Source organism: Lynx rufus, unplaced genomic scaffold (genome assembly GCF_022079265.1).
Source record: "Lynx rufus isolate CCGP_SWC_20201006 ecotype Redwood Valley unplaced genomic scaffold, mLynRuf1.p SCAF_20, whole genome shotgun sequence".
NCBI lineage: Eukaryota > Metazoa > Chordata > Mammalia > Carnivora > Felidae > Lynx > Lynx rufus.
This window is the reverse complement of record NW_025814835.1, coordinates 24,407,399-24,421,416: the sequence shown is the minus strand read 5'-3', so window position 1 is coordinate 24,421,416 and position 14,018 is coordinate 24,407,399. Positions and strand designations below refer to the sequence as shown.

At 43.7% G+C, this 14,018-nt stretch overlaps 1 protein-coding gene across 2 annotated transcripts; it reads right to left on the bottom strand.

Moving 5' to 3' along the window:
- Positions 1–6,524: 6,524 nt before the first annotated feature.
- MRO (maestro) lies at positions 6,525–12,778 on the bottom strand. Of its 2 annotated transcripts, XM_047086137.1 has the most exons (6): positions 12,680–12,778; positions 11,302–11,448; positions 10,158–10,340; positions 8,100–8,255; positions 6,927–7,034; positions 6,525–6,578 (listed from the first exon to the last, which is right to left on the bottom strand). In XM_047086137.1, exons 1-6 carry the CDS (start codon positions 12,776–12,778, stop codon positions 6,525–6,527), a joined length of 747 nt encoding a protein of 248 aa, XP_046942093.1. The 2 variants fall into 2 exon arrangements, with proteins under 2 accessions (XP_046942093.1, XP_046942095.1); XM_047086139.1 differs by lacking the exon at positions 8,100–8,255.
- Positions 12,779–14,018: the final 1,240 nt, after the last annotated feature.

The window sequence follows — 14,018 nt, the reverse complement described above, 5'->3', positions numbered from 1 at the left end:
ATTTTTTTTTAGTGTTTATTTAGTTTTTGAGAGAGACAGACAGAGCACGAATGGTGGGGGGGCAGACAGAGGGGGAGACATAGAATTGGAAGCAGGCTCCACGCTCTGAGCCATCAGCACAGAGCCCAACGCGGGGCTCGAACTCACAGACCGTGAGATCATGACCTGAGCCGAAGTCGGATGCTCAACCGACTGAGCCACCCAGGCGCCCCTTGTTTATTACTTTTAAACTGGGGTCTGAAAAAAAATCTTTAAAAAAAAAAAAAAAAGGCGCCTGGGTGGCGCAGTCGGTTAAGCGTCCGACTTCAGCCAGGTCACGATCTCGCGGTCCGGGAGTTCGAGCCCCACGTCAGGCTCTGGGCTGATGGCTCGGAGCCTGGAGCCTGTTTCCGATTCTGTGTCTCCCTCTCTCTCTGCCCCTCCCCCGTTCATGCTCTGTCTCTCTCTGTCCCAAAAATAAATAAACGTTGAAAAAAAAAATCTTAAAAAAAAAAAAAAACTGGGGTCTGTATTAATACTGTATTTCATTCTTCCCATCCCGTCCTTTGTATAAATCAGCTCTATTACTGAGTGCTACCATTTAAATAAGCACCCTCCTTCTTGGGGTAACACTCTACAGTTTACACAGACTGTCTCATTTGATCATCAGAGTACCTTGGGTGGTAGGTTCTGCCTCCCATTTTACAGATGCAAAAACTGAGGCTCTGAGAGGTTATGTGACTTGACGAAGATAACTGGCTAGTAAGTGATAGAGTCAGGGTACAAAGCCAGGTCTTTCGACACCAAATCACATGTCCTTCCAGCACACGTAATGTCACATTTGGGGCTGAGCCCCAAGGAGACTATACCTGCCGATGTAGTCAACACAAGCATGTCGAAAAGCGTCGGATTTCTGGTCGCATTTTCGCCCAGGCAGAGGCATGTGCCTCTAGCAGCATGGCTTAGGAAATGACATTTTAACTCTCTGATCTACATTTCTGAAAAACATTTTCTTCTTGTGGGGAGACATTTGGGCTATTACCTGGTTAGCATTTGCAAACTGCTGCAGGAAATTCATTAGCTTGAAAGGAACATGATTATAGTAATCACACTCAGAAACAGAAGGTGGGGCGTTAATTATTAACAAGAGATCACCCAAAAGATACAACACAGGATTATTAACGGAGCCAGTGGGACTGTTAGGATGGAATGAACAGAGCCCATTTAACCAGCTCTGGAGCACAAAAAGCCACTGCTCTGAACATTCACAACAGCTCTGCAAGAGCCCACTGGGAGAGAACAACTTGCTATTCTCACTTGGTTACGATTCTCATTCTTATTAAAATACATTGAGCCTTTCTAAAGCCTACCATGAGATGCCAGTTTCAAGCTTGGTCAAGGCACCGGTATTTACAACTCAATAAATTCGATCATTCTTCATTGAACACCCATGCGTGGGCAAGGCTCAAAGCTACCGTCCTGGGGACCTGGTGAGGAGCAAGACGCAGAGCTGACCCTAGCACTACAATCATTCATTGGGGAGGATGATGACACTCAAATCCCAACCGAAAGCCAGAAGGGGCCTCGCTGAAGACCCAGGCAGCGTCATGAAGAGAAAAAACGGTACCCCGAGAGCTGATTGGGATGAGGAGCAAACTCAGCTAACATTTGCTGGGCATCTTCTATGTGTCAAGTACTGTGCAAAGTGTTCGATGTTATGTAATTGAATCTTCATAGGACAGCAACTCTGTGAGTGGGATTATTACGTTCATTTCACTGATAAGCAAACTGAGGCTTGGCAGGCTGTCTTACCCAGGGTCACCCGGTAAGTGGCAAAGCCAAATCGTATCTGGGAGGGCCTGATTCCAGGCCCCATCCCCTCAGTTGCTCTGTTCTACCTCTGGAAAAGAAGAACATTTGGAATCAACCCAGGGAATGGTGGATAGAAACAAACAAATAGAGAGTGAAGCATTCCAGGAAGTAGGAATTTAGGAAGGGCCAAGGGAAATCATAAGGTGATGTCCATTACGAAGAATCTTATATGTCAGGCTTGGGAGTCTGCCTAACTTGATAAATTAAAGGCACCTTTGTAATATCAAACCATCTCTCTTCGGTAAACAGGGATGCATATTGAGTCTTTCTAGAATCCAAAATATTTCAGGGCGCCTGGGTGGCTCAGTTGGTTAAGTGTCTGACTTCAGCCCAGGTTTTGATTTCACGGTTCATGAGTTCGAGCCCCACGTCTGTGCTGACGGCTCAGAGCCTGGAGCCTGCTTTGGATTCTGTGTCTCCCACTCTCTCTCTGTCCCTCCCTGTTCACGCTTTGTCTCTTTCTCTCTCAAAAATAAATAAACAGTAAAAAAAAAATTTAGAATCCAAGGTTTTTCTAAGAACATTTAACATATAAATAAATACAAGAACAGAAGACTTACTCTTACTACGGTCAGACTGAAAGAATGTAAATTCGGTAACATAAATACAATGATAATCAACCATAAGCCATTTGTTATCAATAGGCTAAAACAAAAATGTCACAAAAGGACAAAGGCAAACACATACTATGGAGAATGAGCAATAACCATCCCAGTCTTTCCAAAGCAGACCACTTTACACACCAGCAGGCATTTAATTTTTATTTTAAACAGCATTTTTGCATGTGTTCTATGATTACAAAAGTAATACATGGCTTATTGCAGAAAGCTTGGAAAACACAGAAAAGCAGAGATATGTATCTGCCTTATTTCTAGCACTATCTGCTAGCTGTCCTACACAGCTGCTGTTCCTCTCTTTATAAAACACACGCTTGTGTTTTTTATAGTATTTGAAGCATTCATTACTCTATGGACTGGCATTCCACTGGATTCTGTTGACACTGAGTACCGATCACCTGTGAGATTCCCAACTTCCTTGTCCATCCTCTCCCTTCTCTGTCCCTTTAAGAAAGACCCATGTTGTGAACAACCTGAAAGCAGGGACCAAGTTTCATGCATACCTCTACCCTGAGCCCTTAGCATGATAGCAAGAGAATATTCCTTTTCTTTCTTTAATTCACTCGCTGTTCTTTATCTAGTGTTGAAAAATAAGAAATGCCAAAGCATTACCTCTAGACTGGCAAATTAATAAGCATCTCATGGCAAAAGGGATACTTTAAGGACATGAGCATAAAGGTAACCTGCAGTCTGGTTATGAGGAGAGAAATGACAGCCCTCATTGGTCAAGATGGGCTTCTCTGAAGGAGTAGTAGCTTCGGATGACTTTCTGACTTTTTTCTCCCCAAACAACATTTATTTACTGGGCATCTCCTGAGTACCTTTGAAGTCATGTGACAGTTACAAAGCTATACAAGATAGGATCCTTCCTTCAGCAGCTTCAATCTAACGGGAGGAAAAAAGGCAGGTAGGTAAAACCTTGCAAATGAGATAAAACATGTTAAGTGGCCTAAGATTGTTAGAATGTTCTGGGAGTTCAGAGATGTGAGCTGAACTCGCATCTGATTGAGGGGATCAGGCATTGATCAGTCTTCGAGCAGGCATAAGTTATACATATGAAGTGTGTGTGTGTGTGTGTGTGTGTGTGTGTGTGTGTATGGCTAGGCAAGGGAGGAAATTCGAAGCAAAAGGAACAGACTGAGCAAAGGCAAAGGAGTATAAGAGACTAAGAAGTGTTTACGGAAGAGAGAGGAGCCAAATTTGGCTACAGCAAAAAAGTAACAGAAGAAAAAGCTGGAAAGGAAGAGTGTGAACCCATGGCTGAGAGCCCGGAATAGCAAACTAGTTTGGATTCTATTCCCACTACAATTTGGAACTATTTAGTCATTCAGCAAATATTTCTTGATCATCTGCTACGTGCTAGGTGCTGTGATACATTCGGTGAGATACAAAAAGGAAAACAAGGCATGGCTTGCGGTACAAAAGCAAGGTGTCCCTGCTCTCACCACAGAGCTCCATGATAACCTTCTAGAAATGTAGTTCAAACTCAAAGTGGACTTATTAAGAGCAAAATGAAACTGGCCAAAAGACAAATTAATGATAAGGGATCTTTTTTGGTTACTTATTGCTGAGTAATAAACTATCCCCAAAATTAGTGATTTAAAACAACAATGATTTGATTTGATTAACCTGCTTACGATTCTGCAATTTTGGATGGGCTTCATGGAGATAGCTCATCTCTTTGCCATGGGGTGTCAGCTGGGGTAGCTTGAACAACTGAGGTCTGGCTGGAATGGCCAACTTGTATCGTACATCTGGACCTCATACTTCATTGTAGGTTGAGTTCCTCAGCTATCCTCCACAAGGCATTGCATGTGGTTAGCTTGGTTTTCCTTCCAAAATGGTGGTCTCAGACATTCTTCTTTGTTTCTGGTAATCTGACTTCTTACATGGCAGCTGGCTTCACCCGGAGCACAAAAAAGGAAGCTCTTAAAAAGTAGCTTATAATTGGCATGGTGGTATTTTCAGCATATTCTAATGGTTAAAGTGGGTCACAAAGTCAGCCCAGATTCAAGGGGAGAGGTCTACACAAGGGCACGAATATCAGGAGGCATGATTCTTTGGAGGCCACCAGAGTTACCAGTCTACCAGAAATCTTAAAGTCAATTCAACAGCATCTTCCACAATTTTAATCAGCTAACGGGTGTTAAGTACATAGATGTTTCTGCTCTACAGCACATAACCTGCCTGCCTCACTCTACCTCCACCTTTTTGCATGCTAGCAAAATGCAGTTCTCAAGCCACTATTGATCACTTAATCGAACTGCATCAGATTCTAAACGGACCTTGGAACATAGTTTCAAACAGGCCAACATCCGGGAAGGGAGAGGGCTCTCAGCTCAGAACCATCCCTCCTGCTCCTGAGCCTGTGTCACTCCCAAGAGCTCCCCAGGTCATGTACCCCAGCTTCAAAATAGGAAGAAAGAAAACCCATTCGTGCTCCAACTCCCCCTTCTGCCAGCTGCCACATCCTTGTCTCTCCTAGGAGACAACTCAGCCCTCATCTGTGTTACAAGGCCCTGTCTCTGGAGAGCTAGAGCAGAAGATTGAGTTCCTGGTTTTCAGAATAACATTAAGATCCCTCTACAGCCTTTATTACCCTCTTATGTTTTCCATTTCCCAGACTTGTCCAGTATAGTCTGAATGCCAAGTTCAGTGGTAATACCAGAATTTCTATAGGAGAAGCTTGGGAAGCAAACTGGTTGGATGGAAGGTCGGAGGGATGAAGAGATTTTTCCTGAAATTTTTACAAGAGCCATGTGATCCCTCATAGGACTAGAATTGGTCACCAAAATTGACCTAATTAGCCAAGAGGTGACAAATACAAATATATACTCAGATCACAAATTTAATTAATAAAAATGTGTACTTAGCACATATAAAAGCAAAAGTTAACTGAGTTAAATAGAGCAGCAGCTAGGCAGTTTTTTTTTTTTTCAACGTTTATTTATTTTTGGGACAGAGAGAGACAGAGCATGAACGGGGGAGGGCAGAGAGAGAGGGAGACACAGAATCAGAAACAGGCTCCAGGCTCCGAGCCATCAGCCCAGAGCCTGACGCGGGGCTCGAACTCACGGACCGCAAGATCGTGACCTGGCTGAAGTCGGACGCTCAACCGACTGCGCCACCCAGGTGCCCCGCTAGGCAGTTTTTTAATGTGTTTTTGTTTTGTTTTTTACATTTCTAACCATCTGTCAATTATTCCACATTGAAGCAGAATCACATTGTAATTAAATGTTCCAGCAGTCCGTCCATACAGATTTGAATTCTGGCTCCATCCATTCACTGGGTCATCTTGGGCAAGCTACTTAATTTCCCCGTGCCTTAGTTTTCCCACCTATAAAATGAAGATAATAATAGTACTTTTCTCATAGGGTGAAAATAATACTTGCAAAGTGCTTAGCATCCAATAAACATTCTCAATAAATGTTCCTTATTATTCCATACATTACTATGGGTTTTTTTAACCCCGTGCTTTATAGATATTTTTTTCTCTTTATTAATTCATGTTTGGAATGATCTAAAAGGCAATGACTGTTGACAATTAGGAGAAGCTAAAGATACCCTCTAAACCCCCTTCTTGGTCCCTTGGCCAACTTTAAATAGATCTTGCCAACAAAAGGTATCAATACCAAAGTGTCAATAGCAGATTAAAAAAAAAATACTTCAAATAATCTTCTCCTAAGCCTCAGAAATTAAAAATAACATTAAAAATAAAAGAGAGGTGACAGAGATGAACTTAAGAAGGAAAAGGCTGAGAAATAAGTACTGACTCTACACATACTTTAAATGTTTTAAACAAAGTGTGTACCTCCTCATCAAATTTGTATGGGGAGAAGACGATATATATATATATATATATATATAGAAGCAATTTAGAATTTGCTTGGGATATAATTATACAAATCCATGCAACTGCCATCATCTGTTCTCCCAGCATCCTGTTTGCTATTACAAACACAAGAGGCAAGCAGAAGCATCCAGAAGAGTTAAAAGAGGGGGACTCTCGGCCCCCTGCAAGGTGCTCACTGGAACAATTTCCCTGCTGCTCTGTGTTTACAGAATCCTATTTGCATAGAGGAACTGCAGGAGCTCTGGATTATAGTGGCTCTGAAAGAAATCAGCGAAAGTGCACGTGAGGGATGGATTCAATACGCTTCCTTGACTCTAGAAGGTATAGATAGTTGTCAAGCACAGAGCATGAGGACGATCAATCTTCAGATTCTCAGAGGTGGAGATCATTGCCTAATGATCTAAACTGGGAGTGCCAGTAGATTTTGTGCACAGTCCTCGGGGCATTTTGTCATTTACATTGCATGACGGGTCAGTTACAATCGAAACATAACTGGCCTGAGTCATTTTATGGGGAGTGATTTCCTTGTGTGGCCGTCCACCTTCTGGGTTGACACCAGGAGGGCAGGGGCCTCTAGGAATTCTCTCCTACCCTCTTTCACTCACCAGCTGCCGGCAGAGTTTAGGGTTCCTTTGATCTGCTTCACTCTGGAAGCTGTTTTCCTTTCTTTCTTTCAGATATGGAGAACAGGCTCGAAATGTTGTTTTGCAAGCCTGAGAAAAATAGTATTACCATCTTATTGTCAAAAACATTAGAGAGTTCTATAATCCAAGCAAGGAAGAGCATTGTACCCAATCTGTGGTCTGGGGGCTACTGAGGGTATAAAAGCAACTTCCAGAAGTTTCGAAGACATCAACCTTGTCTTGTTAACCAGGACATACCACCCAGAACATGCCCGATCTCGTCTGCTCTCAGAAGCTAAGCAGGGTCGAGCCCGGTTAGTACTTGGATGGGAGACATCAACCTTAAAGGATTTTGCTTATAAGGTGGCCATGTTTATAATTTGGGGCTGGTGGCGAGAGCATAACTTTATAGTTTACCAAAGCCCTTATTATTGTCCCATCAAAAGTAGTTCTGATTCCTAAGTTTGATACCTCTCTCTCTGTCTCTGTCCCTCCCGTGTGCACTAACTTAAAGAAGACAAGTGTTCAGTGGAAACTTTTGCTCTCAGTGGTTTTGAAATACTCCCCCACTTCAAAGCAGGCCTGCAGTTGATCCAACCTCGTTAGGATGTGTTTTCTCCAAGAATAAAACAAAAGCTCTACAGGGGATTGAGAAGCCAAAGGTGGGAAATCTATACCAGGCACAGTGAGAGAAGCTAATTGGCCTGAATTAATATCATTGTTATGCGGGCTACTGCCCCAGAGACGAGACCTGGGCCTCTCTGCCCCCACTCTCCATTAACCTGAGTTTATCTAGCATTGACACGTGCTGAGATTGGGCGGGTGGGAGAGGAGCAAATGGAAGATAACACTTTAAAAAAAAAAAAAAGATTTTATTTTTAAGTAGTCTCTACACCCAATGTGGGCCTTGAACTCATGACCCTGAGATCAAGAGTTGCACACTCCACTCTCGAAACCAGCACTCTGGCTCAGAGAGAGATGACACCCTGAGTAGACGCCTTTCTCAGGATTCACAGGGACGCACTGGCACAAGCAAGTACAGCATAACTGAACTGGCGGGAGCAGAGGGTCCTGCATCCCAACAGGGCAGCGCCACAGCCCCTTGATGAATGGCACAGAGCTTTCATGCAGTTAGTTGGGGAATCCCAGACTTACCTTGGCCACCTGGGGATTTCTGTCCTGTAAATGTGTCAGGAGGGAATCTTGAGTCTGCTTAACCTGACTGGTGAAAAATGTCTTCCATTTCCGCCCAGCAAAGTCCGCCAGTTGCCCAAACAGGACAAAGGCTGAATATCTCAGGTTGTCATTCTCCTGTGGATCCCCAGTAAAGAAAACAACAAAATCCAAGTCATTGCCCAAATGCAAGGGCATCAGAAAACAACACAGCCATCGATCTTGGTTGCATGGTAGGAGGTGGGTCACCAGATCCAGTCTAAAGCGCTTAGCTGGCTGAGATGGGGGACAGAGAGGAGATGGGCTGAGTCTCTAGCAGACAAGAAGACTAGAATGGGGGACCTCTGTGCTAATCCCAGCTCCCCAGCTCTTTTCTTTATTAGACAGTGTTTTGGAGATAGAATACATTTATATGGTTCAAAATTCAAAGTAACCAAATAGTTTATATATATATATATATATATATATATATAATACATATATATGTATATACATATACATATATAACTATATACATATACATATATAACTATATACATATATATATAACTATATACATATATATATAACTATATACATATATATATAACTATATACATATATATATATGTAAGTCTCCTTCCTACCCCTTTCTGCCCGCCACTAATTTTCCCTCCCATGAATGAACAAAGCTATAAATTTTCTGTGTAGCCCTCCAGAAAATTAGGAAGAAACAGAATAAAATATATATTACGTAGTCCTTTCTCACGTTTTTACACAAATGGAAGCACACCATGCCACTGTTATGTACCTTGACTTTTAGCAAGGTTAAGTGTCTAATTCTGGATCTCGGCTCAGGTCAGGATCTCACGGTTTGTGAGTTTGAGCCCCGCGTCAGGCTTCTGTGCTGCCAGTGTGGAGCCTACTTGGGGTTCTCTCTCTCTCCCTCTCTCTCTGCCCCTCCCCTGCTTGCGCACTCACTCTCTCGCAAAATAAATAAGTGAACTTGAAAAAAATTACAGTCAACTATCATCATCTCCAGGTATTAAAAAAACGATTGCACGGCAAATGAGTCCTGGAAATTAAGATGACACCTCCAGAGAGATTTCGAGACATCTCCCTGCAGATATCTGTTTACATTCCAGGGAGATAAAGTAGACACCTTCCTCTCCCCTCCCCAGAGATGACTGGTTCACATTCCAGAGCAAAGGTCTCTTCGTCTCTCTGTCTCTCTTAGTGGGAGGAGAGGCAAATGTGCCAGAAGCTCCTATATAAACTCCAGATTTTGTAATTTCAAGATTTTTCTTCTTCTCGTGGGGTGCAGGTTCATCTGGAGAATTAGGTGTGGGGAGCTCATGCAAGGTGCTCTGTGAATAAATAAAAGCTCTGTTTCCTGTTCTACAGATATTATCTTTCTGTTAGAGAGAGAGAGTGAGACAGAGAGAGAGAGAGAGAGTGTACGTGTGTAACTGCAGTATCTCAGATCCAGACTAAACAGTGTACTTTCTGCTTAACCTGCCTGGTCACCTGGCCGTGAAGAACACAGTTCCTGTGATCAGAGGGCCTGGTTTCACATCCACTTGCTGGCTCTGTCAATCTTGGGCAAGTTACCTAACCTCTCTGTGCTGTGCTTTCCTTATTTATAAAGTGAAGATATTAACAGTGCCTACCTCACAGGGCTATTATCTGAGATAACCCACGAAAATTGCCTAGCCCCACGCCTGGCACACAGTCAGGGCTTGCTAAAGGCAGACTATGGTTATTGTCACATTCGCCAGAGAGCACCGAACGCACGTTGGCAATGCTATCACCATCTCCATCCTCATTGGACGTATATTCACTCCTCCATAAAAACAAAAACTCCTTAAGGGGTAGTGATGGAATGCTATTCTTTATATGTTTTCCATAACCCCCCGGTACATTACTAGGCTTGCAGTATGATTTCTTAATTAGTAAGTTAGTAATAGAGACCATGTTCTCTGAGCAACACAGCCAGGGCTCATGTTTCTAATCCCACTTCAACTTCAATAACCCAGAAATCTTCTGAATCATCTCGCTTACGTCATCTAGTAAAGTCCTGGCCTGGAGAGTGAAGTCTATGAAGAAGGAGCCCAGACTTTTCCCCTGGATCTTGCCTAGGATGATGGTCAGAGTCTTCATGCTCTCGTGGATGACGTCAGCACTCACAGGGTCATACAGGCCATGCACCAGCAGGTCTAGGACAATTTTCTTATATTTTTTCACCTGTTAACAAGGTGTGAAAAGCATTAATATTCTAGCAACTGAGGAATTGCTCCCAGTGAGTTGAAAAGCAACCCCACTTCTAATCTTCCAATAAGCAAGGACCTGGACGAAGAGCATGGCTTTCTTCAGGAACTGCCACAACAACTCTTATTACTGTACAAATGCTTCCATCAACCTGACCCAAGAGCCAGCTCGGTCTTGGAAGAAGAACCGAAAGAGCAATCTGGAGCTTGGCCTCTGAGCAGATGAGGCCAGCGAGGGCGCATCGAGGAGTATGGAAGGCTGGATGATCTAGGCATCCGGGGCGTAGTGGGTGCTTTTATAGAAGATGAGACGGAATGGTCAAGGAAGCTGATGGATACTGAAGGCAGAGGTGGGGATAACACCTTTTACCGAACAAGCGTAATTATTCAAAAATAAATCAAATTCACCCAAGAGGAGGACGTCCAGGTGTGTGTTAATCCCACCTGCAGCTCTGTTTCCCAAGGCTGATAATACTGAGGTGCGACGACTGTCGTATAACTGCAAATGAGTCACACCCTTGTACAATCTCCTTCCCTTGAGTGCGGAAGAAACCAGTGGCTTGTTTCCAGCCTACAGACTATGACAGTGGTGATGGGATATCATTCCCACGGTCACATTACATTACATGGGATTCCATCTTAGCGGGCATGAGTGCTAGAGGCTTTCCTGCCGGCCTTGAAGATGTAAGCTCACAGGCTGTGAGGGGACAGGTGTCAGAAAGGAATGCAGTCTGGCCCATCTTGACTGCAGCCTCGTGAGATCCTGAGCGGAGGACCCAGCTAAGCTGTGCCTAAAGTCCTGACCCAAGGAACCTGCAAGATGATGACCGCCAGGTGTGCGATGACCTGTCACCCAGCAGTAGAAAACCAGTACGTGAGGTGCCAGCGCTGGGGACTTCAGGCCGTCAGGCTGGCTGGGTGCCACCTTCCCCTCCTACCTTGTCAGGGGTCTCAGAGGCCATTGCTCCCAGGCCTCTCATTGCCATGTGACGCTTTTTAGCATTGGGGTCCTGGGCTCTTTCTGCCAAGATGAAAAACACGTTCTTCGGAGGCTCCTGCTTCTGGAGACTCACTGTCCAAGAGATCTGGGTGGTAAGTAAAAAATGTATTGATCTGGGGAGTGTTCAGAGTCATACCTATCCCAACCCCAAGCCCTCCCTCTAAAGAAAATTTCTGTGTTGCCTGCTCGATTCAGCCCTTCTTTGTCCACCCAAAGACACCTGATTTTTGCTGGGAATATGTTAGTGGATCTACATAATGAAGAAAATGGATGGAAGAGGAAATAGGTAGAGAAAAATAATGCAGGGCTGGTGTTGAGGTAGGTTGGGTGGGGCTTATGTCAGGTGCCGGAGGACCACTGAGGGTGTGCTAGAGCTCAGAAGAAAGGGGGCTTTAGACAGTTGATGTGAGCTGAGAACAGTGACCCTCCACAGGACAAGGAATGCTCTACTGCCTCCAACTCAAAGGAGAGAGTTTCCCTGACCCTTCTTTTCCCTCCAGCTCTCCCCCATTATTCTGCTCTACTTTGTAGCTGAACGCTTTGAAAAAGGTGTCTCTACTTGTTTTCTCCAATTCCTCTCTCCATTATCTCTTGAACCTTCTGGGATCAGGTTGATGGCCCCACTAATGTGGCTAAATCCAAGGGTTAACTCTCGGCACTCATCCTCCTCAACCTCTCAACAACACTTGAAAGCACATCTACAAACATTTCAGGGCACCTGAAGGATGTCCCACCCCAGGATGCACGCATCTGAGCAATTAAGATTAGGAAAAGAAATGTATAAAGAATGCAAATTGGGGAACACTGCAGCTGACACAGGAACCTACTTCAAGGACTAAACTCTAACTGCAGGGCAAGAGATGGGTTACCTCTGTAGTGAACATATGCTTCCAGGAAGGCCCCAGTGTTCTAGGCTTCACACACACATACTGGAGTCAGAACCAAGGACAATGCACGATCCAGACAAAATCCAAGAAAAAGCCACCTCCTCACTATCCTTAGTAGTGAGGGGCTAGAGGCTGGACCCATGGCTCTATTGGGTATCTGGTTGATTACCAAGTCTCATCACTATTTCTCAATATTCATTGCACTTTATTCTATATTTTTATCATTATTAAGTGTGCAGCAAGCTAAATTCTTCCCAGCTCATCTCATTCTCCTGTAAACATTCTGTCTGAGTTATAAGAAGTGTCACCAAGCGTTTTTTTCTGAAAGGAGCATCGGTGGAGCCACCAGAACTAATGCAGACCAGGCAAGCACACTTTACAAAGTGGCTGGTAGGGAAGGACCTCTGTTTGTAACATGTGGTGATAGACCTTGGAAAAGAAAGACACCATTGACGCCCTTTTCTTCTTAGGCTGGGTGGTGGGGATCGGCAGGGGCTGGCCCAGGATTCTTCTTTGTGTTTGGTCCATGGGACTAAAAAACAAAACAAACAAAAAACCCACCAGAATTGTCATATGAGCCACAAACACTCCTCCGAGCCTTGTCCTCGACAGGCAATGTCATACAAAGCACTGTGCCGGGGTAAGGACACAAAGAAACAACATCCCTGAGGCTTGTCCTTGGGAACCAGAACCCTTGGTGAGGAGATGGGACAGTCCTGTGGAAAGATAAAGAGCAGGAGGAAAGGCAGCAGAGGCATTAATGGGCTGTCCCCTCGTTCCCATTCCATCCCAGAGCCTCCCTGTATCAGAATCTCCAAAGAGATGAAATGAAGACTCTGGGCCCCATCCACACAGATCCTCACGAGTGGAAGTAAAAAGTAGCCTGAAAAAACTTTGTGTTTTTTAAAGTTTCCCACGAATGTATACTGGGATTTTAGAGGGGATCTGGATATCATCTCTTACAATTTTGAGACGCACATATCTTTCAGCTATCCTTGCATCCTACAGATACACTGTAGCTCAGATGCTCAAACGCATACGTAGGATAGGCACTACTTTGTAACAAGTGATCTTTGTACTGCAGTGTCCTTTAATAGTTGTAACTTACTATTTAATACAAGCAAGTTAAACATATATATTACAAATATACAGCTACAGGATAACTACTACGCAGTCATTAAAAAGGATATTGGACAAAAACGCTAAAAAAAACTTAAAAAAAGAAAAATCTATATAGATGATATATGTTAATAAACATCCTTTTTTGGAAGGAAAAAAGGAATATTGGGCAGACCTACATATGCTAAAACGAGTGAAAGCTGGAAATCAGTATGCTACTGTTTGTGTAAAAAGAACAGGAGAAAGGGAAATATATACATGCACACATATGCTTGCACGTAAAGAGAACAGGGAAGAAAACCCAGGAAACTTTAACAAAAATTGTCTTTGGGGGTAGAAATCTGAGCAACCGGGGTAGGAAGAAGACTTACTTATTCATACTTTTTTCTATATCTACAGTATTTGTAATTTTACCATGGGTATATATTATTTAAAATATACATTATAGGGGCATCTGGGTGGCTCAGTCAGTTGAGCGTCTGACCTCAGCTCAGGTCATGACCCCATGGTTCATGAGCTTGAGCCCCACATCAGGCTCACTGCTGTCAGCATGGAGCCTGCTTCGGATCCCCTGCCCCCCTCTCTCTCTGCTCCTCCCCCCACTCACGTTTTCTCTCTCTCTCTCTCAAAAATAAACATTAAAAAAATA